Source organism: Protopterus annectens, chromosome 3.part1 (genome assembly GCF_019279795.1).
Source record: "Protopterus annectens isolate FY-2018-M chromosome 3.part1, PAN1.0, whole genome shotgun sequence".
Lineage (NCBI taxonomy): Eukaryota > Metazoa > Chordata > Ceratodontiformes > Protopteridae > Protopterus > Protopterus annectens.
Genome location: NC_056732.1, coordinates 1,837,531,303 through 1,837,557,506, shown reverse-complemented (window position 1 = coordinate 1,837,557,506; position 26,204 = coordinate 1,837,531,303). Strand labels below are relative to the sequence as shown.

The following is a 26,204-nucleotide window of genomic DNA, read 5'->3' as shown; positions in this document are numbered from 1 at the left end:
CAGGGAGGACATGCAGACTCCACACAGAAGGCACTCCTAAGCCCAGCTGAGAATCGAACGGGAGAACCTCTTGCTGTGAGGTAACAATGCTACCGCCGTACCACTGCGGCATCCTATATGCAAGTATAAATATGCTAGCAAATGCTATACAATAATTGTCAGCAGTTTTTAACCTGCAACGAACTTAAAACAGAGTATGGCTTAATTAATAGAACCATGTGATGCAACAGGAAGTTATATATAGAGGAATACTAGGAGAAAACAGTTTGTCTGAGGAAGTCTTCACATTAAGGAGACGAAAAGCACTTAATTTTATATGTTTATTTGTTTTTACTTGTTTTACTAGTTGGATTTGCTTCATTTTATACATTTATTTGTTTTTACTTGTTTTATTAGTTGGATTCGCTTTATTTGCAATTTACAATTTTTTAATAAACGGTTATCAACATTTCACAAAGTGGAGAGCTGTTATTTTCAACTGAAGCGAAAATGAAACAGGTTAAAGAGAGGGTACTGTTCAGACTGCTTTCTGCAGCTATTATCTTACTAGTACAATTTGAACTTTTTTCTTGGTGTGTCTCGTCTTTTTCGTTATGGCTGCAGAAAGTGTCGACAGTTCCCAGTTGCCAGGAACACATAACAGCGAACCTGTTAACTTAACAGTTTAAATCATCCTACTTTCCCAATGAGTGGATAATTTGTCTAATAGATTAGACACATTGGGCGGATTTACAAGTAACCAACCTGACAGCAGTAACACTAATCTGATAAACCAACTTGGAATTAACCAAGGCAATTCTAACAGGTTGGATACCATTTCTGTTTCTCCTACTACCGCTACTAACTCTAACATGGTGAGGCCATTATTAAGCCAGCAAGGAGACAACGGTTCCATAATTCAAACAGAGAACTTGGTGAATTTAAATAATACCTCGGGGCTTATTGGGACTCCGAATGTTTCAGCTTGGTTACATGAACCAATGACATTCGGTATCTGTGATCAGGCAACATTGCAGGAGAACTCGGCTGGAGGTAAAACATCTATTGTAACAAGTTTAAGAATTCTTGATCACACTCTCATCAAATATAAGAAACTCCAATTGGAAGTGTCTTATTTTATAGAGTGCATTAAAGAGAAGATTGTACCGAAAGGTTTAAGAACATGGCAATACCCATGGATTACGGAAGACGCACAAACTCTTGAAGCACACAGATGCGATCACCAAGTTAGCCAGCTCCTACAGGCAAAAGCCACAAGGAATGATCTTTCCTTAACGAATACCAGAAGATGTGCCTACACCAATAAAAAGCAAACGATACCACCGGTACTTGAATAAAACCTTAACGCTAAATGCGTTAAGCTGAAGTACAACCACAGCTTCATCAGAGATTTGAAAATAGCCCGCCAACCTGAGTTTATATACCGCCATAGCGTGTGCCTGCACAGATATTAAAGGGCTATACTTATGATTATGTATAAAGTTTATAAAACATTCAGTCACTAATTTAATGTGTGACAACTAGATACTCTATTACCCATAATTAGGATACACATAGAACTAAATAAAAACTACGTAGAAACTTTCTCCAATACATAAAAATAAAAATGAATACATTTAAACAAACCCTAGCATGGTTTAACCATTATTATTAAAATATGTCATGAACATTGCGTGTTGGTTTAATTTGCATAACATCAAAACCTGTCCATCTTTGTTTGACATAATTGCTTCCATCCCGAATTACCTATACATGATCCCAGGCCAACATCCCCTTAAAATTGGACAGTTGTTGTTGATTATTAAAGAATATCTTAAGACCACATGAAATACTTTACTCTAATTAACCAAATAAACTTTAATTAACATTATAATATTAGAATACCTTACATCTGCTAATTTATGTGACACATAGTTCTTAATGTGAGTTAAATAAATAAGTATTTGGCCACCTTATGACCAATTATGTTAGTATGATGAATCATATTAAATGTACTAAGTATACAACAACCTCACCCTTCCTAAGTAAAGAGAAAGTTTCTACGTAGTTTTTATTTAGTTCTATGTGTATCCTAATTATGGGTAATAGAGTATCTAGTTGTCACACATTAAATTAGTGACTGAATGTTTTATAAACTTTATACATAATTATAAGTATAGCGCTTTAATATTCAGGCACACGCTATGACGTGTGTATATAAACTCAGGTTGGCTATTTTCAAATCTCTGATGAAGCTGTGGTTGTACTTCAGCGAAAACGCATTTGTTATCTTAAATAAATTTGGCGTTAAGGTTTTATTCAAGTACCGGTGGTATCGTTTGCTTTTTATTGGTGTAGGCACATCTTCTGGTATTCGTTAAGGAAAGATCATTCCTTGTGGCTTTTGCCTGTAGGAGCTGGCTAACTTGGTGATCGCATCTGTGTGCTTCAAGAACATGGCAATACCCGACAGGACTCGAAGAAGGGTCAGCGTTCCATAAAGATTTACTAAACCTGTTTGATAGACATGGAACAGAGCTCCTTGAATTAATGGCCAAACATTATCAGGCTAATTTGGAGGTTTTAGTCATAGACATTCAAAAGATAGACCAGGATATTAAAAATAGTATAGATTTTGAATGTTACAAATTTGATTATAATAGTACATTTGAAAGTATTAATCAATTAATGGAAAAATTAAAATCAACAAAAAATGAAGAAAATGCAACGCGATAAAACAGCATATAGAAATGAGACAGCATACATGAACCCCCGCCTTCCCAGGTGTGGAAACAAATGGGGGCACCTACAAGAGAAGGAGAAAATGATGAAAGCCAGGAAAATGAATCCCAATTTATTAATAGAACAAATGACATTGGTAATAATGATAATAACGAAGTTCGAAGAAGCGAAACAATTATACAGAAAAACAACCATAACAGAGGGAACAGTTCTATTACCAAAACTGTGACAATTGTGAAAACTTTCATCACCAGACCCACAATCACAACCCTCGGAGAGGGAAACAACAATGCCCCAACAAAAACAAGAGGCAGAGGAAATAGTGGGTACATCTGGTAGCAACAAAAGGTACTGTAAAATTATGACCAATGTACAAAAAGGCTTTACAGTCTACAACTATACAGAGACTGAAATTGGTCTTGATATGGTTGAACTTTTTGCTAAATGTCAAACATTTGTAGTTGCAGAGGAAGCACGATTAGCACAAACCCTTATAGATCTTAAATGATTTATATGCAAGGTCAACTTAGCAATGATCATGGGGATGGATAAACACAACGAGACTGAATTTTATACTACTAGTACATACAATCCACCATTACATAACAGTGTTGCACTATTTGAAAAATGTGTGAAATAGACTTTAGACATAATATAGAGAATAGCAAGATGATTAAAGGTGAAATAAATATTTCTAACCAGGAAAGACATGCAATTAGGGACATACAACAACTACCCCTTAGATTCATGAAACCAGATAAGGGAGGAGGGTTGGTCATCATGCATAAAGATGACCATAAACAAAGAATGAAATTATTACTAGACAGTGAGATATATGTCAGTGTCTCAAGGAACGGACTTAATATAGCTTACACAAGAATAAAAGCATACATACATGATTTGTTCATAGAAGCGAAGGTTGACTTGGACATGTATAACTATATGACCATGATGGCACCAAAAATTCCACTTCTATTGGTGTACCGAAAGTCCATAAAAATATAGAGGATCCCCCCATGAGTCCACTAGTAGATGCACGTAATAGCATCACTTATAGTTGTGCCAAGGTAGTAGACTCTATATTGAAAAAATACATTAAGCATGAAAGCCAAATTTGTAAGGACTCATGGTCATTCCTGAGAGAAATTAACCAATTGGAATTTAAAAATGAATTTAACTTCATGACAATTGATGTAAAAGATTTGTATACATCTATCCCCCATCAAGAAGAGATAGAATGGGTCTCTAGTAAATTAAAAAAAACTTGGGAGCCCCTGGTGAAGAAATTGGCTTGGTAGAGGAATTGGACATTATTTTATCCAACAATTTTATTATGTTTGATAATGCCTTCTACTTGCAAAAAGTAGGAGTCGCCATGGGGTCTCCACTTGGGGCGAGTTTTTCTAACTTAGTCATGGCACATTGGGAAGATGAATATGTTTGGAATAAACCTTATGTCAAAGAACAACTGTATTTTTACACAAGATTCTTGGACGACATTTTTGTCATACTAAAAGGTGATGAAAGAAATGCTAAAGATTTACTTTACTATTTTAATAACACCACAAATTTCTTGAGTTTTACATCAAGTTATGGAGAAAATAAAATCTCATTGTTGGGCATTGAGTTAAGAAAAGATAGTAGTAATAATAGATATGTTAGCACTATTTTCAGAAAGGAAACATTTCCAACAGCTTATTACACTTTACCAGCTGTCACCTGTTTCACCAAAAAAGATCAGTGGTGAAGGGACAGCTGGTAAGAGCTGCTGGAATGGTAGGTCTTGAAACCGATTTTCGGATTGAATGTCAAAAGCTTGAAACAATGTTTCTCAATAGAGGTTACCCACATGAGTTAGTTGACTGATGAAATTTATAACAAGAGAAATAGGGGGCTATATAGACCCATCTTATGCATTGAACAAGAACTTAATGGTATGAATAATGAAATATCAGAAAATGGGGACACGGGGGGCGTGGCCAAGGATGAACACAGGATAGCAGCAGATTTCTTCAGCTCCACCAATTTCATTACACTGATAGGAATTAATTACTTAAAAAAATAATTTTTGAAGTAATTTTCTTTCTAAATATGTTTGTTTTATATAGTTCTTGAACTATATCTAAAAAAGAAAGGAAATTTTAACAATATTCCTGTCAGAAATCACTTTGGAAATTTTCCTGTCAGTTTATCAGTCTGAAATGAGTTCCAGTAAGAAAAATTCTCAAGACTCCAGCATCAAGAAAGAACTTCAGTCTCTGATAACTATAATCCAGCAACTTACTGCTAAGATGGATAAAATAGATACTAAAATTGATACCTTCATAGAAAAAACTACAAAACAAATAGACTTGTTACATATAGACCTGCAACAACAGAAGATCCAGATGACAGGCATAGAAGAAGCTGTGAATGACATGGAAAATAGAATCCAAGAAGAGGAAATCAACACTGAGTTTCTGCTGAAACAAAATACACATTTACAAACAAAGCTGGATGACCTGGAAAATAGATCTAGGTGCAATAACATTAGGATTTTTGGACTGCCAGAAAATATTGAAGGTAACAATATTACTTCTTTTTAACAACATGGCTCCCTAAAACTTTAGACTTACCAGAAGCATTCTCTTTTGGTATCGAAGAGCACATAGATCTATAGCTAATACTAACTCTAACAAAAACTATCCTAGATCAGTTATAGTTAGATTTCTATCATCTTTTGATAAATAGATGGTTCTTAAATCTGCTTGGGCTAAAGCTCCTGTTAAGATTAATGAGACAACTGTGCTTTTGACAATGACTATTCTTCCTTGGTAATAGCTAAAAGAAAAGTTTTTCTGCCACTAATAAGGGAGCTTAAAAAAGCACAGTTTAAAACATACCTTCTGTTTCCTGCCAAGCTAAAAATCTTCCTTCCTGATGGTCCTAAAACTTTTGATGACTTAGACTCTGCTTTACTGTTTATCAAAAATAATAAGATTTTGGATAAAATAGAGGAAATGGAATGGGCTAGTCCTTCATTAAAGAGAATGGCAACTGAAACTTCGTGGAAGACGTCAGAGAAGAAGAAGAGACTAAAAAACAAATGATTTGTTCTATGTTTTTTTTTTTTCTCTCATCATTTTACTTCATTATTAATCTTTTTAAATATAGTTCCTGCATTTCCAGAAAGCCACAGATATTGTGAAAAAGATTTAATCAAAGTTATTCTCTATGTGCAAAGAAATGTTTTGTTTCATAACCAGTCAAAATATCTGAGGAACTAATAACAAGCTATTATTCAATTTGTTTCTCTTTCTGAAAAAGAGAAGTAAGGTCAGTAATTTGATACATTTTTTTTTCTTTTTTTTCTCCTTTTCTTCTTTTCTTTGTTTAAACAACGACATTCTATTTAGATTATGTAGTGGGTAAAGGGTGGGGGAGGGCAGGGAGAGAAGAGTAATGAAAATATGATAAATGGAATAATAACTTATTTATTCCTTGTAAAAAGTTTATATGTTCTTCAAATGCTATTCCTAATTATACTTTCTTGATTATACTGCCTATGCTTGTTTGTAAATAATCTGTCATGCTTTAACTAATTATAATTAGAACTAAATAATAGTAAATAATATGTTTTATTTTTAACTCTATTAATATAAACAGTAAATAATATTCCATTGTATATACTTCTTATAGCTTTCTCTTGCATTTTTTTATTTCTGCTTTACACTCTTTTATTTTCTACTCTCTTTTTCTTTTCTTTATTCTTTCTCTTTATTTTTTTTTTCATATTAATATATAGAAATGCTTTTGATCATATAGACACAGTAAATAATAAGATTTGCATAAAAATTGAGTTGGGACAAAAATATTGAGTTTTATTACTTATTAATAACTTTGGGCTTAATTTCACTTACATAGAGGCTGTAATAACCTGTACAATACATCGCGAAGGTTTTGTCATGTTTAGATGCATTTACACTGCTAGATGAATGTTTGTCACTAGTTTTTAACAAGTTTCTCGCCAAAATGTTAAGGGAGACAATCTGGGATGTGGGCTACCTCATGAACAGTGTCCTCGAGTTGTTTTAAAAGCTTCAACTCTCAGAATTCTCACAGAGAAGCTGAAAGCAGTCAATTTGACCTTTGACCCAGATATCACACTGACACATCACAGATTCAGGAAGAACACTCTACCAGGAAGTAGAACTGATGCAAATGTGACTATGTGAAGGAAAATGAACTCTTTAACATTTAAATGTGAGTTATTTTATATAATTACTTAAATATCTATGTTAGAATTCATAAAATATGTCAGTTATAATGATTTTAAATGATGCAGTTTCTTGTAGTAAGTAAATGTCTTATTTTAGAAGGCATAGAAAATGAAACATTTATTCAAGTGTTTTTGAAAATCTACTTGACTGCAGCATACTAATCTGTGTTAAAACTTATGTTCCAAACATATACATTACTATAACTCATTTAATTCATCTGATTGACAAGCATAAATAACTTTATAACTCTATTCTGGAAGAAATTGTCATGTGATATATTTTAAAGCAGTAGTATAGACATACAAAATACAGATGGCTTTTTTACAATAATGCAAGTGTTTCTGAGAATTTGCATAACTATGCAGTATGATTTATAACAATTTCTATAAATATAATATTTTATTCTATTGACAATAATGAGTATGAGTAAAATGCTCATATACAAGCAATTCAAGGTTTTTTTTGGAAGCTGTTGACTGCATTTACATGACTGAAAATAGATGCATCTTAATATATGTAATGTCTGAACCATATTAGCCAAAGTTTTTGATTTAAATGAATGTTAGAACTTATTTTTACATACTTTGAATAAATTAATATGTAAATATGCCTTCCTTTTTTTTTTCTCTCTCTTTCTTTCACTCTCTCTCCCTCTTTCACGTCTTTTATTTCTCTCTCTCTCTCTTCTTGGTTCCTAATATCAAGATTATTTGAATGCTATTTGAATACAAGTGTATTATATTACATAGATGTATATAGTAGTATGAATAGTTTTTAAAAAAAAAAAAAGTTTATTTTAGTTTATATGATGCTGTTTTATCAAATGTGTAGTCTTGTCTTGCTAGATAATTGAATTGAAAGCTGTTAATTTAAGTTAAATATAACCAGTATTAAATTGATAAGGTGGTAGCTGAGGTACTGCTGCTTAGGGTAGGGGGTTAACTTAAGTGGTAAATACTACTCTAAGTTGGAGTTTTTAACTCGAGGCTGGATGCAAGGTTTAATCCTTACATTATTTTCACTTGTTCATTGTTATATGTATATAGTTTTGACATCCACAATATATTTTGTACACTCATTGTCACTACAAACAAAATTGAATCCTATACAAAATCCCATAAGAGATTCAATAAATACAGCTATATTTAAAGGTACACCTAAAGGAGGAGATGTAACATTACTTATGTTGTTATTTGTTATTTTGATCATAAGATTCTTAAGTTTTAAAATGCCAAATGACATCTTTAAAAGGAATTTCTTTAAACATTAATGGATTGAATAATCCGTGTAAAAGGGCAAGCCTAATAAGATACATTAATTTACATAAGGCCAACTTAGTCTTCCTGCAAGAAACCCATCTCTTGAAAAAGATATTGATAAACTAGCCACAAACAAATATACAATATTGGTTAGTTCAGAGCACACTCAGAAAAAGAGGAGTGGCTATTTTATGGAATAAAAGTATGCCCATTCCTAAAACCATTAAGTCTTATCAGGATGACAAAGGAATGTTTTGTATGGTTACAATACAAATTAATGGGAAGACTTACACTTTAATTAATGTATATTGGATACCTGGAATTGGTATTAATACAGTGAAACATCATCTTGATAAGATCATATCATTCTCTATAGGAGATATTATTTTAGCTGGTGACTTTAATTGTATACTACATGAAAGTGATACTACCACTATAGGAAAAAGAAGAATTACATCTAATGCAAAACATTTAAATGATTTTGCTAATTCTTATCATTTGAATGATATTAATAATCAGATAGATTCAAAATCATTACCATACACCTTTTTTTCTAACAGATACAAAACTTATTCAAAAATAGATAGGGTCTTTATTTCTAACCAGATGGTAACAGATTTAATTAATTCCAAAATCATTTCATGTCCTATATCTGATCATAATTCAATTGTTTTTGAATTCATGATAAAAATACTCATAATGTTCAGATCAAAATACTCATAATGTTCAGATCAAAAGGATACCAGCATACTTAACTCAACTAAAAGACTATAAAGAATATATACTTTCAGAAGTAAAACATTTTTTAGACATAAATAATACTCCTGAAGTCTCCATTGTCTATGTTTGGGATGCCTTAAAATCATATCTATATGGACAAAGTATCAGATGGTATAATAATAAAAGGAAATCTTGGGATAAGGAATTGTTAGATATTCAAAATAAATTAGACTCTTATAAACATAATAATAAAGAAAATATTATGGACAAGAAAGTTATTGAAGAAATAAACAAACTAAATGAGAAATACAAATAAATTTTAACTCATAAAGTTAAAATAACTTTAGAGAAATACAAGTTTTTGTCTTATTCAATAAGCCCCAAATACTTACATCGACTTAAAAATAAAACAAAAAGGTTGAATAAACAAAACCATATCAAAGAAATCTTTTCTCTAAGGAAAAAGAAGAATGTTTCTAGTATACCAGAAATACTAGATGAATTTAGAAATCACTTTCACAAAATTAACCATAATAACATTAACATGGAACCTAAAGATAAAATAAAGGAGTTTATAACCACAAACATGAATAAAAAGCTTAATAAACAACAGATTAAACTATTGGAAAAAGTATTTCATATACAGAGGTTATTACACAAATAAATAAGCTTAAATCAAACAAAGCACCGGGTAATGATGGTATTATACCAGAGATATATAAAATCTTTTCTAAAAGTACATATTCATTAATACATAAGGTTTTTATTTTGGCCCAAACTGAGTTAATAACCCCCCATCTTGGCAATATACATTTATTTCGCCAATTTTAAAACCTAATAAAGATCCAACTAGATGTACTTCATATCGGCCCATCTCATTACTTAATGTTGATTATAAAATGTTTATGAGTATTTTTGCTGATAGATTGAAGACAATCATCTCCGGCATTATAGATATAGATCAGACAGGCTTCATTGTAAATAGAAATACTTTTGATAATATAAGAAGAGCTTTAACATTAATTGATTTTGCAAATAGGAAAAAGAAAGATTTAACACTTATTAGTCTTGATATAAGTTCAGCATTTGATTCAGTAAGTTGGGACTATCTGTTTACCTTACTGAAGTGCACAAACTTCTCAGATGCATTTGTAAATCTAATTGAGCATTTATACAAAGGAACATTGGCTTATATTAAGGTAGGAACATATGTTTCACAAAAATACCCATTTTTAAAGGTACAAAACAAGGATGTCCACTTTCTCCACTATTATTCACTTTAGTAATGGAGCCTTGGGCTAATTTGATCAGAACCAGTACTGACATAGAGGGTTTTGAAATAGATGAAAATACAACATCCAAAATTCAACTTTTTGCAGATGATGTTCTAGTTACATCAGCAGGATCTAATTCTTCTATGCAGTCTCTATTTGATAAAATGATGAATTTTAAAAGTATTTCTGGTTTAATATTCAATGAAGAAAAACTAAAATACTACCTATATATACACGCAAAAATATTCTCATTAGCGATTTTACTAAATATGTACCCAATTCAGGTCAGATAACTTATTTAGGTATAATACTATCTAAAGATATTAAATCTATTATATATAATAATTATAATACCTGTTTTCTTAATATACAAAATCTTTTTAATACCTGGAATAATATGTTTTTTACTATGGAGGAGAGACTTACAATTATTAAAATGATAATATTCCCCAAGATTTTATACTTAATACAATCAATAATACTTCCACCTACAAAAATAATTATCAAGAAACTGAATACACTAATGTTAAATTTCCTATGGGCACCTAATAGACCTAGGATTGCATTAAAGAAACATACTAATAGCTGGTCTCAAGGGGTATTTCTTTTCCAGACTTTAATTTATATACTATCTCTTCTATTGTAAAAGTTATTACTTTATTAATAGATCAGTCATATGTCGCAAAATGGAAAGATTATTGGGAGCTAATTAGTATGCACTTCATGAAAATCTCCTTAACACATAAAAATATGATTGTAAATAACTCCATGTTATGGTTACTAAAGGAATTTTGTACTTCACCTATTACACCTAAACATATGGTTTGTTACCCATTAAATATTATTATTAGCTATCGTAACTTTATATTCATGCACCCTAAGTATAGGGAATGGAATTTTATTATATTCCTATAATGTATACTCAGGGTATGCTTTTGTCATCTACTTCTGAAGGAACTCATTTAGCTATAGATAATGATCTAAAGTACTGGTATCAGTTGATATCTGATAATAAAGTTAAAATCTAGATTTCTTAAAACAAGAATTTGATCTAAGAGAAACTTGCTGGTTAGAGGTTCAGACCTTTAGACAACATCTCATTAATAAAATAGATCTAATGTCTATAACAGTTAAAGAATCTATTCCAACACTGATTGATTACTTGATATTAAATTTACAACATAAAGTTTCTGATAAAGGTAAACTTTCATACATACATAAAATTATCAGACAAGAAACTTTTTACAGTATAGATACATACTGGAATTATTTCACTTCTATTAATGGGGACCCACCAAATCAACAGGATAAACAATATATATTGGAATCTGCCTATAGAACTACGTCTTCCATTGTCTGGAGACTTTATACATGGAAATTTTTACATAGATCTTTTTATACACCTTTGATGATGAATAAAATAAATAATAAAGATAATCTATGTAAGAGATGTAATGTAGAAATTAATGCTGACTGGGCTCATATGTTTTATGACTGTATAAAATTGAAAGAATACTGGAAGTCAATTAATGAATTTTTGCAGGCTCTTTTTACAGATAATTTCATTATTTCTAAATCTCTTATATTATTCAACACACCTGTACCTCAAAGTGTTAAAGAGGTTAGGCTTCCCTTGTTATGGTCTATTCTAGCAGTGGCTAGGAAAATAATAACCAGAAATTGGATTTCAGATACACCTCCTTCGTTCAATGAATTTAAAAATGTTATGAATATAGTGTGCCATATGGAAATAAACACAATTAGGTCAAGAACAACTAGAAAAACATCTTATTATATTGTATGGGATAATTTACAAAATTTGTTAAAAAATCCTAATTTCAATAGCATGGTATTTTAGTTTAATTAATTGATCTGATTGTAGTGGATGTCTTTGTAAATACTTTAGTTGTTTTGTTGAATGTTATAATCATATCTATTTTTAATTACTTGTATAAAATTGTTATGATATTTCTCTTGTATGTTAAAACAATAAACCTGTTTTGAAAAAAAAAAAGAAAATGGGGACACCACCAGAGAACACAACTTTATAAGTTATAGTTTTATCACGCCATACAGTATCAATGCGTGGGAGTTGAGGAACTTCCTATACATGAACTGGGAAATTCTAGAGAACGACCCCTTTGTTGGAAAGAACTTGTCAAACCACCTCAGATTATATTTAAGAGGGGAAGAAACATTAAAAACATCTTTGAGAATCAGTCTTATAGTTTCATTAGGAATCCAGGAATGACAAATGTTTGATGTGTAACTTTTGCAAACATATGGAAATTGGACAGACATTCTATATCCAAAACAAAAAATATAATACTAGAGACAAATTCAACTGTCAGTCCAAAATGATAGTGTACTTAGCTAAATATCAACAATGCCATGTATTCTATATAGGGAAAACCATTAGGACACTGAAGGAAAGAATATATGAGCATCTGTACAGCATTAGCCATAGGAAGTCAGAGAATGCTCTGGCAAGACACATAATGGAACACCCAGAACATATATTCAAGTTCCGAGTTATAGATCAAATTAAATCAGATGGAAGAGGTGGACCTGATAGCCTTTTGTTAGAAAGGCTAGAACTAGTGTGGCAACTAAGTACATATGCCTGTGTATATCCAGGCATAAATTAAATTTATTCTATTTTATGCATTCTGAAATTAAAAAACTTAAATAGGAGCACTTAATGTATAGAAAACATAAAATACAAAATATTATACTCTGGTGTTGTTTAGGACAAAAACGGACTAGTATCTATGAGTATGCACAAAATATTTTGTTTGGGTATGTAAGTACAATTAATGAATACAGTAACATTTGCAATTTAAAACTTTCGCTTGTTGGACTGTTTTTTGAATGGTCCTTGAATGAACGTAAGGTAGAACATAGATTGTGTATTTTGTACTAAAGTAGTGTAGGTGATCCAATTTTACATATTTATTTGTTTTAACTTGTTTTTTTATGTTGGATTCGCTTTAAAAGTTTTGAAGTAGTGTGAGTGTATGTATCACTTTAAGGGTATGCAAGTATAACAAAGTAATATGTTTAGTAACTGCTACAAAAATAACTGTTAGCAGATTGTAATTCTTTAAGTAAAGTGCAGGAGATCAAACATGATTCGAATATGTGTGTATGCATGCACTTTTTTAAAGGTATGCAAGTATAAATATGCTAGCAAATGCTATACAATAATTGTCAGCAGTTTTTAACTTGCAACGAACTTAAAACAGTGTATGAATTAATTAATAGAACCATGTGATTCAACAGGAAGTTATATATAGAGGAATACTAGGAGAAAACAGTTTGTCTGAGGAAGTCTTCACATTAAGAAGATGAAAAGCGCTTAATTTTATACATTTATTTGTTTTTACTTGTTTTACTAGTTGGATTCGCTTCATTTACAATTTACAATTTTTTAATAAACGGATATCAACATTTCACAAAGTGGAGAGCTGTTATTTTCAACTGAAGCGAAAACAAAACAGGTTAAAGAGAGGGTACTGTTCGGACTGCTTTCCGCAGCTATTATCTTATTAACAATAACTAATTAGAACTATTGCAATGCAGAAATATGCTCTGGGACTGTTCTAAAGTTAGAAAGTATTGAGAGATACTAATGAAGCTGTCAGAAGAAAGGTAAGGAATAACCTTCACCACAACTGGAAATTCTGGTTATTTGGAATTGTAGATATCAAAGTGACTGGTCGAAGTTCCCAGCTATGCAAACTAGTTGAGTACCAGCAAGAATTGCTGTGCACAAAGCAGTGCAAATCTAGGTCTATATTAATACCTGAACAAAGAAATAAATTATTTCACAAACACCTTAGTTTAATTTTGTACTAATTCAATGAGGGGAATCATAGTATTAAAACACCAAAGGTGTAGAACTCACTTCTGGAGTACCATGTGCAGTTAATTGTACTAAAACTAGAGCTCTCACTGTGATTAGTATAAAAAGGAGAAATGCATCCGATATTTATTTATTTATTTATTTGCCTTTGTTTACTGGAAAAGTCCGGCTGGGTAATACACATTTTCAGCGGAGGCCTGGGGAGAAAAACTCCTTTTGCTTACATTGCATTATACTAAGTTCCAGTTAAACACACAGTAGTTGCGTTTCTGTTTACATTTATACAGAAACAGTAGTTATATTTATACATTCTAAGATTTTACAGAGGTGGAAGTTACTAAAGACAAAGCACACATGAAACTTGAAACAGTGGATTGTACAGGCAGCAGTTACGTATAAAATTGTTTTGTCATTTCAGTAAGAGGTTAAGAATATTATGTTTAAGGAGAGTACAGTACAGTGAACACGTTTTAACCCTGTGATGAGCATGTACAGGACGAGTACTGGTTAAGATGTTATTTAAGCAGTGGTTTAAAACTACTGAGTTTGTTGGAGAGTTTTATTTGCATAAGGATACTGTTCCTGAGTTTAGCAATGCATTGGGGGTAGAGCAAGTCTCCTGCAACTATATTTGACTTATTTGTAAGCAATAAGAATGTGTTACTAGAATGGAGGTCCCCTGCTGGACAGTAGGCCAGTAATAGGTTTTGTAGTGCAGGACATTTTTCTGGACGATGAATGAGTTTGTGTGCTGTAGTTGGTTGTGAATATGTTAAGTACTTGTGCAATTCAAGCCAGTTTAATTGCTTTAAGCTATGACAGTGGTGGGTCCTATGAGTGAGATTGGTGGCAAATTTAGCTATTTTATTGTAGCAGGAGGCGAGTTTCTTTCTTTGAGTATCGTTTATGTTTTTTAGGATAGGAGCAGCGTATAAGAGAATAGGCAATAAAAGGGTGGTGGCTAGAGTTTTTCTTGCAGTATCTGTAAGGAATCCATTGACCATATAAAGGGAGCCTAGTTTCTGGTGTGTAGATTTAATGGTGTACAGTATATGCTGGTCATATTTAAGACTGTAATCTATTATAACGCCTAGAAGTTTACTGTGAGTTACAGTTTCAGTGACAATATTATTTGCTGACTTTATTCTTAAAAGATTGCTTTTGATTTTGGAAAATTTTTGAGATGAAAAGCATTAACTAAGTTTTCTTGGGGTTGAGTATGAGGTTTGATTCTTTGAGCCAGGTTTCTACAGAGGAGAAAGATGTTTGGATAATGTCTTGGAGCTTATTTATTGTTGAGGCTGCACATATTAATGTTGAGTCATCTGCATACCGAACTAAACTGGCATGGTGAGTGGAGGTGTGGAGATCATTAATAAATGTATTAAACAGTAGAGGACCCCAGATACAGTCCTCAGGGACAGCTGTAGTGACTGGTTGAAAGGATGAGTAGATTTGTTGCCATTTAATGACTTGTTGCCTTCCAGATAGGTAACTAAGGAACCACAACAAGGAAAACTATGAAAGTCCTACTGAGGAGAGTTGAACGAGCAGCTGCTGGTGTGAAACAGTATTAAATGCCTTTGACAAGTCTAAGAACATGGTCAACACAAGCAGACCACTGTTTCTATGTCAGTTTATTATATTGGTAAAATGTAGTAGAGCAGTAATGGTGTTGTGCTGGGGGCTAAATCCATGTTGTGTTTCTGAGAGCAGGTTATTTGAGGTTAGGTATTGCATCAGATGCATATGGATGCATTTTTCTAATTTTTTGAAGAGGGAGAAAGAATCGCTATTGGTTGTTGTGTCTTTCAGCTTTTCTCAGTTAGGGATCACCACAGCGGAACTCCTGTCCACTAATGATTGGCAGTAGATTTTTACGTGCTGAGTTGCCGGCCCTGACGTACAGCCTTCAATGAAGGTACACCCATTCACGCATGTCTCCACACAGAAGACGCTCTAGCTGAGAATCAAACAGGGCATTTTACTGTGAGGCGACAACGCTACCGCAGCACCACCACTGCAGCATGTAATTATTAAACTCTATAGATCTGCCACCTTTGTGCAGTGGTATATTGTAGGATTTTTGTCCACTGTGATGGAACCATATCATTCTGCTGTGGACCTATTAATTAGTATGGACATAGGGAAGGCTTCTACAACCATTTTTAGGTAGTCTGATCATAGTGGCTCTACAGCTACAGAAGTCGTTTTTAGTTTAAGGAGCAACTTCCTTATGAGCGAGGTAGGTACTGGACTAAAACTGAAGACTTATGGGTAGTTTTGATTAGACAGGGGTGGAGTGAGGGGGCAGATGTGTTAGTGTCTAAGAGAGATAATATTGATTGTATAAAGCAGGAATTAAACTGTGTGGGGATACAGTCTGTCATATTGTCTGTTTTTGGAGAGGGACTAATTGTCTTGCCAGGGTGGAGTAGTTTGTTTAGAGATGACCAAAAAACTTTTGGGTTGTTTATATATTTTTCTTGTAGGTTGGTATAGTATGTTTGCTTTTCCTGTTTGACATGGAGTTTTGCAAGGTTTCTAAGATGTCTGAATTACTGGAGGGCATTTTGAATTCCATTGTCATGCCAGTTTTCCAGGCTTTACCCCTTTCAATCATGATTTTTTTAATTTCCTTTGTCAGCAATGCCGCAGGGTTGGGCTTTACTCTTTTATTATGTACTGGTGCTAGATTATTTAAGGTCAGTAAGAATACATTATTAAAGTGTTCTACATCAGAATCGAGCAACATTGTTCTACATACATTCCAGTTATATTTTTTTAATGTTTCATTGAAAATATCTTTCTTGAAATTGGTTGTATTTCATATTTGATTATACATAATATGTTTATCTAGGTTATGGTGAGTTCTAATTGCATATGTTGGTTTGTGGTCACTTATGCTATCTGAGAGGCAGCCTACTTTTATCAGTTTGTCTGGTTTGTTTGTAAGAATCCAGTCTAACGTTGAGTGTCTCCTTGAAGTTTTATTGATTTTAGTAGGTGTGGTTATTAATTAAAGTTGTATAAGTTTATGGATTCAGTGGGGGTAGTGGAATTTATGAGTTGCCAGTCTATATCTAAGTCTCCCAGTATTAAAGTTTCATGGTTAATTTCTTGGCATATCCAATACAGGATGCTTTCAGCAGTATCAGTGTTATTTCCTGGTGGTATATAAATTGTTGTTAAACAAATAGTCTTCCTATTGTTGATTTTTAGGAGTTTTATTAGTAGTTTAGCATTGTTAAATTTGGATATTTCCTGTGGAAACAAGGTAATGGCTAGGGAATTTTTATAGATGGTTGCTACACCACCTGCATGCTTGTTTTATCTGTCATGCCTGAGTATATTATATCGGGGGGGTCTCATTATCCTTTATTGTATCGGGGGGGGGCTCATTATCCTTTATTTATTTTTTTAACCAGGTTTCAGTAGCTATGACTGCATCAGGAATGTATGGGGCAAGGTAGGCATGTATGTCATGGATTTTATTGCATATACATTTTAGGTTCATACTTAGTAAGGTGAGTTTGGGTTCTGTTTTTTTTTTTTTTTTTGCTGAGATGTCATAGGTGACTGGTTTATTTTGGAGGTGGGAGTGATAGTTTTATCAACAGTGGTACCAGGGTTAGGGTGAATATCTCCACAAATTTTTTGAATTGATATTTTACAGTGGGAAGAGTCTAGCCAGTTATATTTTGGTCTTGGTTTCATATTTGATCATAAATGTGGATGCTTATAATGTGGTTTGTTTGTACAGATAGGGTGTTATGGTAGATGTTGATATTCTTTGTGAAGATTATTTGAATTCCTAAGTATTTGAAGGAGGTGGATTTGATAATTGGTGATAAAGGCTAGTAGAGTGAGGAGAAATAGTAAGATAATCTGACTTAGGGGCATCTTATTTAACTCAGGGTTTGTCTTTGCTGTAAATTAGGATAAAAATGTTGGGATGGTAGTATATTGGTTGCAGAGATGTAATTTGATAGTTATAAGAGGCAAGGATTAAGACAATTTGAGAGAGATTCTTGGGTGGTAAACTAGAGTGTGTATTACTATTGGGAGTAATTGTATTGATTGTTTTTCTACGGGAGGGAACTGATGGCATTGGTTAGAGGAGCATGTGGGTGATGCTATGGAAGTATAAATGCAGAGTAAGAGGAGTGGGTGGGATATGTGGGTAGGGTATGGGAGGAGAGTGAGCCCAAGTGATAGCCAGAGCAAACAAAGTGGGTTTAAAACTTGTCAAGACAGAGAAAGACAATCAGTGACAACATAAACAGCTACAAATCTGCTGAGAGGTAAGTAAAAGGAACAATGCAGTTTAAAAGGCATCTGTGCTAGTAGGTGCATGTCTTGGCTTTGTTGCTGTAGGCCACAATTGTAGCAGGACATTTAATCCAATATAACCTTGGCCTGATTAATGGTGGTAACAGTAAAAAAATTGTACCTGACTGTTTGAACGACTGTGTAATATAAGGAGATTTCTATGAACTTTGAAATCCAAAGTCCAAAAACCTACCTCAACCCGCACAGACCAGTAAAACAATGAGAAAAAGTAAGCCAGAATGCAGTAGTACAGCTCTGGAAAAACAGTGGCACACAAGAAGAGAAATAAACTTAAAGAATGGAGACAGTGAACTGCTAAAAACAATGACCTGAGCACAAGTAAAGGAGAAAGTACCAATGGGACCGCTTTGGTCTAAGAAAATGGAGCTGTTATACTGGACAAGGTTCTTTGTTTTAGGCTGCCACAATATTTATTATTTACATGCAAATATAGCCCACAGACTGGTGTTCAAACTGCAGACTTCACTGTTATATACATATCTATTTGCTTGCAGGCACACTTCTATAGAAAAATAAAAACATACTAAATAGTTGAGTGCACTGAGTCAATGATGACTGTGCACAAATACTAGCTCAGAGCTAGTAACTGTCTCAGGCAAGGAGACATAAGAAAGGGTAGACCAAGGGTGACTTCCTTGAAGTCATGCAGTTCCACTAAAAGAGGAGGATATAAATAATGGAAGTAACAACTCTAGAAGAAGTGAAGATAAAGAAAGAAATATTTTGAGTAATAGGAGTAAATGTCAGTGTGTATTAGGGAGGAGAGAGTAAAAGCTGACCAGCAAGATGTCAGTAGACAAGGGGGGGGGGTACAGACTCTAAATCTATTGCTTGCAAACTAGGACACTGAAGCCCTGAAGCATATGCTTTTAAAGATGATGAAAGGTGTGTGTGATGTGATATGGTGAGAAGGGTGAGCAGTGTATATAATGTGATATAGTTCATTGTTTAGTTACAGGAGCATATGTCCTTTTTCTTTCTCCTTGTGTTTCTATCATTTTGTGTTAGATTTAGTTGTATATTTTTCAGTAATGAAACAATATATATAGAAGATGTGACATCATCCTCCGTGCCAGGAGCTCCCTAATGATGAGCTGGTTACATGTCTATAGGCATAAATAAGATATTTATTCATTTCTTACCAAGAAATATACAATGGGACTAATGACCCTCTCACTTTCCAGGAAGCAGGTATGGTTAAGTACTATGCTTACTGAGACAAATTTGCTGAACATACAGCTCTCCTGGAGACCCCTACTTCTAAGCAAGATGGTTGCTGGACTGTTTCTGCAATCCTTGGAGATAATGCACCAGCAGCAGGTGGTCATGATGCAGAGCTATATAAAGCCCCTAACCTATCTCCAGGTGTAATTTAACTAGTCTCTTCTGATCTTTTCACTCATCCCAATCCATTAATGAATATTTCAATACATCCGCTATTAAGGACAGCACTTCTCCAGTGAATTACAGGCCTGTTTCCCACATTAATGTGGATGTAAAAGTGTATGCAAAACCCTTAGCTAAGAAGCTGGTACCTATTATGCTTGGACTCATTTTCTATTCACAATCCAACTTCATTAAATGCAGGGGCAGTACAAATCATCTGTGTACCGTTATACTTTACTTTCAAGGCCTTAAAATGTCCCTAAGCCAGCCATGGTATTGTTTCTATATCTTCAAAAGGGCTTTGATTCATTACCCTAAAATGGTTTATGGACAGTATTACAGCACATGTCCCATTTATACATTCAGTTAAGCCTCTGTTTCTCATCTTTAGCTTGTTAATGAGTGGTAAGTTATCCAATGCATTCCCACTAAGTAAAAGCACTCCTCAGTGATGCCCCAATTTCCTGTAAATGACCTGAGTTGCATCTCATAGGTTCATAGGTTCATACTAGGCTATCTGCCCTAGGGCATTTATAAGCCTAGCCAGAGTATGTTTGGCTTTCGCCACCCATTTTAAATTAATTTTGCTATGCCCTTTTTCGAGGTTAGTATACTGTGCCTCTGTCTAACAGTGACACAGAAGTGATACCCAGGGTAAACCTACGATCTCCCATCCACTCATCAAGATTCCTCTTGAAGAGAGTCAATGATGGACTCTGCCTAACCTGGACTGGGATTTTATTCCAGAGTGAAGGGAGCCTCTGGGTCCCTCCAGCATGTCCAATTTATTTCAGTGCTGAGGTTCAAGTCTCTCGAGCGCGTAGCTCGATGGGATTTGGATTTTCTGAGGTGCAGCATGTCCATTAATTCCGGGTTGGACATGGCTTTTTACGTCAGGCACAGATCGCCTCTGAGCAGGCGGTATGCCACTGAGTAGGGCTAGAGTTTCTTTAACCGGGCAGCATATGGCATCTGTTTGAGCCCTTTGATCCTCTTGGTGAGGTACTTTTGGGGTCTTTCCAGTTGCTGCACATGTCTGGTAAGGTACATCCCAAAAGGGGCATTGTACTCAATTATGGGCCTGATGAGGGATGAGTAAAGAAGCACGATGACCTCCCCTGATCTAGATGTGAATCCCTTCATGATTAGGTAGGCTATATAAAATGTTTTTCTAACCACTTTGGCCACGTGGTTGTCAAATGAGAGATTGCTATCAGCTTGGGTCCCCAGGTCCCTAATTACTTCTTCTGTACTTAATGGATTACCACCTATGTGGTAATTTGTGGGCACTTTGTGTTTGCCAAAGGGGATGACTATACACTTTTTGACATCTAGCTTGAGGCCATGGGTCTGGCACCAGTTGTCTGTTTCTATGAGGCCCTTTTGGAGGATACTTGTGATGGCTGGAGAATCGATTATGGTGCCCAGTTTGCAGTCATCTGCGAACTTGGTCAGCCACAGTCCTTCCATGTTGGCCTGTACCTCCGAGAAATATATACCGAACAAGAGAGGTCCCAGGACTGAGCCTTGTGGGACGCCACTTGTAACTGGTTTGGAGTCTGACATGGCTCCAGCAATTCTAACCATGTGTGTTCTGTCCTTGAGCCAGTTTGCAACCCATCTAGTGACATAGGGGTTTATATTTAAGCTGGTGAGCTTATCTATAATGCCCGAGTGGGGTATTGTATTGAAGTCTTTTGCGAGGTCCAGGTAGGCTATGTGGACCACCTTCCCCTCGTCAATGGCCTTGGTGATTGTTTCAAAGAAATTAACCAGGTTTAAGAGGCAGGATCTGCCCTTAACAAAGCCGAACTGGGTAGGATCCAGTGTCTGTAGGTCCCCAGTATCTTTATTTATGAGGTCCATAATTATCCTTTCCATAGCTTTGCAGACCAAGCTAGTCAGGCTTATGGGGTGATGGTTTCCAGGATCCGTTGAGGCACCACCTTTGTGGAGATGGACCACTGTTGCTGTACGCCACTCTTTGGGTACATATCCTGTAGTAAGGCTGAGATTGAACAGTAGTTTTATGTTTGAGTTTAACTCTTCTTGGAGTTCATGTAGGACACAGCCCGGGGCACCATCTGGTCCCATTGATGCTGTGTTTTTTGCTTTGGAGAGGGTGGCTCTTACCTGAGCATCTGAGATGTCAGGGGGTCAGCACTCTGCTGGGATAGATATTTGCCCTTTTGGTGGGGAGGGAGAAGTTTGCGCTGAACCTGTCAGCTAGGATGTTGGCAATGTCTGTGGGTTCGATGTATTTTTTTGTCATTTTGGAGTAATTTTGAGCATATCTGGGAATTCCCACCCAGGTTCCTAACATAACTAAAGAAAGCCTTGTGATTATCCTTAGTGTCCTGTGCAATTTTTCTCTCGAAGCTGGCCTTAGACGATTTTATGAGTGTCCGTAGTTTTTTGCTAATACTGATCAGAAATGCCTTCCCTTTTTGGGATTTTGCTCTATCATGTAGTAGCTTCCTCCTTCTATTGTATAGTTTGTTTATGGCTGGGGTCCACCAGACAGGACATCTGCCTTTGGAGGATTGGGTTTTGGTTTTATTTGGGATTGCATGATCCATGGATTCCTGAAGGTGTTCATAGAATGCGTTTATAAAGGATTCTGTAGTCTGGGCCATATTTTCCACAGGCTCGGGGGCTTTGAAGGATTCCACCTCAGTTTTGAGGAGTGTGAAATTTGCTTTAGAGAAGTTTTTCACTGTGGTTTTCTGGGCAGGGGGTGGGGTCGGGATGTGAATATCCAGTGAGATTAGTTTATGGTCTGATCTTACCAGTGAGGGATACACTTCTGGTCTGGAGCATAGAGTCCCCATGTTGGTGATGATCAGGTCCAGTATGTTTTCCCCTCTTGTGGGAGTGGTAACAAGTTATTCCATAGCATTTGAGTTTATAAATTCTAGGAACCTTTGGGCTAGGGTGTTGGAGCTAGAGTAATGCTCCCAGTCTATGTCTGGGTAGTTGAAGTCACCCAATATAATGGTGTTTGGAGAGACCTTCATATTTTCCAGTATTCTCAGGAAGGCCGAGTGGGGTTCCTGAGTTTGGGAGGGTGGTCTTTAGCAGGCTATAAACTGGAAGGCAGTTTTACCCACTGTTAGTTGCACATGGATAGTCTCTGATGCTTCGGGCTGTGCCACCAACCTGGAGGTGTGGGTATCTTTGATGAATATTGATACTTCCCCTGCTTTTGTGGTTCAGTCCAAGTTTTGGGGCCGAAAAGCATGGTATGAGGTATAACCTGGTAGTGCTGGGGTGCTCTCAGGAGCCTTGAACCAGGTTTCTGTTACTGCACAGATATCGATATTCTCCATGCTAAGGAGAGTTTCGAGTGCGTGCATCTTGAGGTTTAGACTTCTGGCGTTGAGTAGCATTACTCTTAGTTTCTTATCCCTTGTGATACCTATGGAGGTGGGTTTGTCTTTTGAGCCTTGCCTAAAAAAGGCACTATGGGGGAAGCAAGAGCCTTTGCCAATATCCAAAAGCCCAGGGGTGACAGGTGCAAGCCGTCCCTAGCGAAGCACCGTGGCTTATCGAGCATGTCATCCCAGGCTGACAGGCATTGGATCCCCTTTGAATGACACCAATACTTAAGCCAATTGTTGAAATTGATCATCTTGTCTTCATATTGTGGCATCATTCTTGGTGAGGGTAAGATGCTACTCAAGGTCAGGGTCATACCGGCCTGGGCTGCATGCTCAGAAAGCTCCTCTATGTCTCTTTTCATGTAGTCCAGGGAGGAACGTCTCAGGTCATTCACACCAGCATGGACAATGACCGAGTCATATTTGTACTTGCCTTGGAGTTACCTGAGTGCTTGTGTTATGTGGCGGATCCTAGCTCCTGACAGGCAGCTCACCGTGACCTTCTCCTTGTTCAGCCTGGTGAGTGGGACATCAGTGTGCCTGACGATAGAGTCACCTATTACAAGTGTATCAGGTGTGTTGTTTAGCCTTAAGGGCTGTGACTGTTCAGCACACTGGCTTTGTGAGCTATGTGTTGCACGTGTTTTGTTTTGGGATGGCAGTTGCTTGGGTGTCTGCTTTGGAGGTCTCTGCTGCTTAGGCAGATTTTTATTTAGAGCCTCCGAGTATGTTTTTGTGTGTTTATGTGTTTGGTTTGCTGTCATGGTAGGTCTATGTGAGACTGGAATTGTAGTGAGTGTGGTTTCCTTCTCCTCCTGACTGGTTACGCCAGTACTGAGTTGAGAGAGCTTAGCCTCCAGTTTGGCTATATAGTTGTATCTCTCACATGTGTTGGACAATATGCAGATACATTATCACTCAACATTTCCATCATATAAAACTTATAATCAGCCATGTCCAACACCATTACAGGCCTGATAGATAGTATTACTTTTTTAGATGTTTATATAGAAAGATTAAGTAATGGCAAATTAAACATAGGTGTTCATAGAAAACCCTGTTATAGAAATACCTTATTACACAGAGGAAGCATGCACCCCTGTTATGTTTTCAGTAACATTGTTAAAGACCAAGCCATTCGAGCTTCCAGATTAAATCCGACACAAGATGGCTTTGAGAGAGAATTAGTTGGTCTAAAGGATAGACTAATAGCTAGGACATACAATGCTGATGAGATTTCTAATGCTGATGAGATTTATAATGGCTTGCGGAGTGTTGAATATCATAGGGCTGATAAAGCATGCCCCTATTTTTCTGAAAAAGGGAATGACAAGTACACTAATAGATTTAGTTCTGTCGGTACAAATAACTCACAACAAAAATTTTCTTTATTTTATACACATGATTTTGATCAAATTAGAGAAATAATTTATAAGCATTGGAAAGTTTTGACTGTGGACCCCCAGATTAGAGAAATTGTGGGTGAACACCCACAGTTTTTATTTAAGAATAAGAAAAATCTTCATAGACTACTTTGCTATCCAAATACTATTATATCTGATAACAATATTAGTCATGATTTAGGCACGACCCCTTGTAGTAATTGTAATTACCGTTCTTATATTTGTGATTCCAACATGTTTGTCCATCCTATTACATCTCAGTTTTATGTATTTGATGTTGCTGCTAATTGTAATACCGAACATGTTCTTTATCTTGCTATATGTTACTCCTGTCCTGCCGTCTATGTTGGCAAAACCGACAGAAGGCTTAGGGACAGGGTGAGGGAACATTTATATCAGATATGCATCAAATCTAATACTAATGCTTTATCCAAACATGTTCTGGAGACTAATAATATGCATACATTTAAGTTTATGGTTTTGCATGTCAACACCCCTAGTTTAAGGGGGGGGGGGTGTTAGGAATTTTACAGAAAGAAATTAGACCAATTGGATTATTAAACTCCATGCACATATAAACCCAGGTCTAAATGATAAAATTCCCCTTAAACCTGCCCTTAAGAATATGAGATTGTTTGTTAGTAGCTTTTAATCAACTCCTTTTAAAAATGTCCTTCTTATATATACATGCTTTATATATATTGTTTTTAAATATATATACTTGTTTTTATAAGTATGGAATAATGAAATGTTTTTATTAAGTTATGCAGTATTTTTGATTATTAATTTAATTTATATATACATTTATTAATTATGATGTCATCATTTAATTGAAGATGTATATATATATATATATATATATATATATATATATATATATATATATATATATACATAGCTATATGGAGTGTGCTGAATTAATTGTTTGTATATGGTCTGAGGAAGCCTCTCTGGCAAAAGCGCTTACCTGCTATCTGTGTTCAAATAAAAGTTTGGACTTGTTCTAGAATCTGTGACTTGTAAATTGAATTTTTTGAATTGGAAACAACTTTTATGTTTGGTCTGAATAGACACTTTGAATGCTGACAACTTCCATCTGCACAGGGTTGTTCCTAAGCCTTTTTGGTTATTTGATTTATTAATTTGTTAATTAGTTTACAGATTGCAGTGCACTTTACATAATTATTGTATATTAGTCAGAAATTAAGGGCACTAACAGACAATGCAAAGTTACAGACAAAATACAGAAAGCATAGGTTTTAGTAAACTATTATGGCTCATAAATATTCATAACACAAGTTAACAGAGAATATGGTAATTGTGCTTCAAGATCATTTTAGTGCAGTTTTCAATTAGTCTTTAGAAAATAGCCATCATGCTTGAGAGGCTATACAATATGTGGCAGATAAAAAACTGCCAAGGACAGGATTCCTCTATATCCGATGCAGTGAAAGAAAATTAAGGTAAAAGGTATAACAGAGGTGAACCAAATGGGCTCAACGGTTGAGGCAAATCTGGCAAAGATCCAAGACACGTAGTGGGATGCTGATAAAAGGGCACAATGCAAAGTTACCAGTCCAGTCC

At 35.0% G+C, this 26,204-nt stretch overlaps 1 protein-coding gene across 1 annotated transcript in view; it reads left to right on the top strand.

Annotated features, from left to right (window-relative positions):
* The first annotated feature begins 851 nt into the window (after positions 1 to 851).
* The window catches only part of LOC122797902 (zinc finger protein 585A-like), a 52,163-nt gene continuing 26,810 nt past the window's right edge, over positions 852 to 26,204 (top strand). The window contains exon 1 of the mRNA XM_044066421.1: positions 852 to 1,325. Within this exon, the coding sequence (XP_043922356.1) occupies positions 852 to 1,325 (474 nt within the window). The remainder of the gene's footprint in view (positions 1,326 to 26,204) is intronic.